At 42.1% G+C, this 2,615-nt stretch overlaps 1 protein-coding gene across 1 annotated transcript; it reads right to left on the minus strand.

Moving 5' to 3' along the window:
- Positions 1–569: 569 nt before the first annotated feature.
- KCNJ15 (potassium inwardly-rectifying channel, subfamily J, member 15) lies at positions 570–2,131 on the minus strand. The gene is made up of 2 exons (XM_009706270.1): positions 2,064–2,131; positions 570–1,716 (listed from the first exon to the last, which is right to left on the minus strand). The coding sequence occupies exons 1-2, from the start codon at positions 2,129–2,131 to the stop codon at positions 570–572; spliced, it is 1,215 nt and encodes a 404-aa protein (XP_009704572.1).
- Between the last annotated feature and the right edge of the window lie 484 nt (positions 2,132–2,615).

Consider the following 2,615-nt stretch of genomic DNA (forward strand, 5'->3'; position numbering starts at 1 on the left):
CTAACCACCCAGCACGACTACTCTGTCACCCTCCTTCGAGATTTAAGAAGGGGTTTATCACCTCCCTGCAGACTCTTCCCACATCCAACCATTTGTCTTTCCAACCGTCAGTGCCAGGAATCGCCAAGAAGGCAATACCTGGCATGAGAATATACATTTTAAATATACAGATTTTAAAGGAGCATATTTTCTTCTAGCAGTACTATGTGCTGTCTCTGAAATGCATGTTCACAGTAAAACAGTGTCAAATAAATATTTGAAGGAGTCAGCACAGTGCATCCAGTTTCACTTTCCAAACGGAAAGCGGTGCGTCTGCTTTTAGGGGTGGTATATGGCAGAGACTTCATACAAATCCAACTTTGCTAAGTCACGATCATGAACAAAGAAATCGTGCCTAATTACAAAATACTTGATTAACAACTCAGCCAAATAAAGGGATAGGTTTACTATACACCAAAGCTATTTGCTGAAAAGGACTTCACTGCTGGTTTCATAGTGGACATACGGCACAGACAGTATGTTTTTTTCAGTTTGCAAAAAGGATTAATCAAAATAGTTTGTCCATTCAATCAAACATTGCTCTGCTGTAACAGCATCGTTCTCAGTTCCCTCTCTCTTTGATCCTCCTGCCTGTATTTCTCCTCTAGTTTTTGCTTTTCAGAGTCCATACTATAAAAAATGGAATCTGTGCTTCTCCTTATCTTCTCAAATTGACTGAAATCCGCAACGTACTTTCCATTTGGAGAGAGAGAAACCACAGGCACGAACTCGTAGCCCCAGTGGATCTCCTCGGGGATGTAGGAAGTCCTGCTTTGGCAGACAGCACTGGTGGACTCCACCGTGGCGTTCAGGAGCACCACAAGCTCGAAGTCCTTCTCCTTGAGGTTCTGAGGTGTGAGATCTCTCAAAGGGCTGCTTTCATCCAAAATATGGTAGAAGGTTAAAGGCAAAATGAGAAATGGACTCTCTGAAGAGGAGTCAACGTTGAACTTGACACTGGCTTGATTCAGCAGGATCCGCTCCCCTTCTTTGGTTTCATATGTCTGAAGAAGCTTCCCAGAGAGCTGACACTGTATCAGAAGGCTCTTCCTCATATTTGCTACTCTAATCACCAGGCAAAGTTCTCCGTTGTGTTTCGTAATGACGGCACAATGGCTGAATTTAATAGTCTCTGCCCTTTTTTTAGGTCTTGCAATTTTGGCCAGAAAGGTACCTGTGATGAAGATTTCAATCAAGGTGGTGATGACCAGCTGGGCCACAAGTAAGAAAATGGCATGAGGACACTCCTCTGTAATGAAACGAAATCCATAGCCAATGGTGGTCTGCGACTCCAGGGAGAAGAGGAATGCCCCAGTCAGAGAGTCTACGTTCTTGACACACGGCTCACGCTTTGGGGTGAACTTGTTTATTTCTAAATCACCATGAAGGAATGCAATGGCGTAGTAGATAACTCCAAAGAGGAACCAGGTCATAACAAAAGTAGCAGCAAATAAGGTGAGTTTGTACCTCCATTTCATGTCTATAACTGTAGTCCACAAGTCTTGAAGGTAGAGTAGGTAAATGCCATCGACTTTGTCGATCCGCACGTTGCTGTGACCACTTTTGGACATCACACGGGGTTTGTGTGCCTTGAGCATGGCAGTGTCGATGCCTCCATTGACCAGTGGGACGCGGGACATATTAATCTTTGTGGTTTCCATTCTCACTGCTTCAGTCCTAAGGAAAGAATAAAAGAAGACTGTTAGTTAATGAAATCAAAGCACATAACTTGTTTTGGAAAACATTTGAAAATGTTGATGGAGAGAAGGCACAAACAATCTAAACACAGCAGCAGTGAATAAAAACAGTTGGAATATAAAGTTACCATTGTACAATATCTGACATCACAAATAATTTGATATTCTTTTTTCCAAGAAAAAAAAAAAATCATTCTTTGATTCTGATGACTGCCAAATATGGAGAAGTAGGTTTCTTTTATGATAGCCTGCAAAAGAAATTTGACAAAGCTGAAATTTTATATTAGTACTTTATTTCTGTAAAATGCATTAAATTTTTTTTCTTACGTTTCTCTAGAGAAGAGGTTCTTTTTGATTACTGAGCAGGTTTTCTTTAATGCCCTGAAGAGAGACATCTGATCAAAATTAAAGTCGCGTCAATGCTTGGTTTAGAACGCCGATCCAGCACACCACCTCTGCCTCTTCCTGCGACAGAGGCAAAATGAGCCAGACCAGCTTTCACTGCGAACAATTAACTTCCACAAGTGATTTACTCAATCGGATCTGGCTCTTTGTTACAAACCTACAACTAACCTAGAGGGAAACAAAGCAGTCCTGAACACATCAAAGTCACGTTTTGGAAAGGAATATTTACACCTGAAAACTCTTCGAAGCTATTTGCACTGTACAGCACTCTGATTTTAAGCTGTCTAAGGAAAAAAAAAAGGAGGCAATTCACAAAGTCAGCATTCTAGCCGTGGGCCCTGACCTGCGTGAACCCAGCACTCATTGGACCACCCGACTCCTGAAGTTTGTTTACTGTGCATCAGTCTGGATGGAGAGTAAGTGTGCGGACACTCAGGATTGAACAAAGCCTGCAGAGTGAAGCAGAACGGTGCC

The sequence above is a fragment of the Cariama cristata genome, unplaced genomic scaffold (genome assembly GCF_000690535.1).
Source record: "Cariama cristata isolate BGI_N322 unplaced genomic scaffold, ASM69053v1 scaffold33278, whole genome shotgun sequence".
Taxonomy (NCBI): domain Eukaryota; kingdom Metazoa; phylum Chordata; class Aves; order Cariamiformes; family Cariamidae; genus Cariama; species Cariama cristata.

Excerpts from the sequence above, each read along its gene's own strand:
- KCNJ15 (XM_009706270.1), bottom strand. The coding sequence starts at position 2,131 with ATGTCTCTCTTCAGGGCATTAAAGAAAACCTGCTCAGTAATCAAAAAG. Across the intron at positions 1,717-2,063 it reads AACCTCTTCTCTAGAGAAAC|GACTGAAGCAGTGAGAATGG; the intron begins GTAAGAAAAAAA and ends TTCTTTCCTTAG.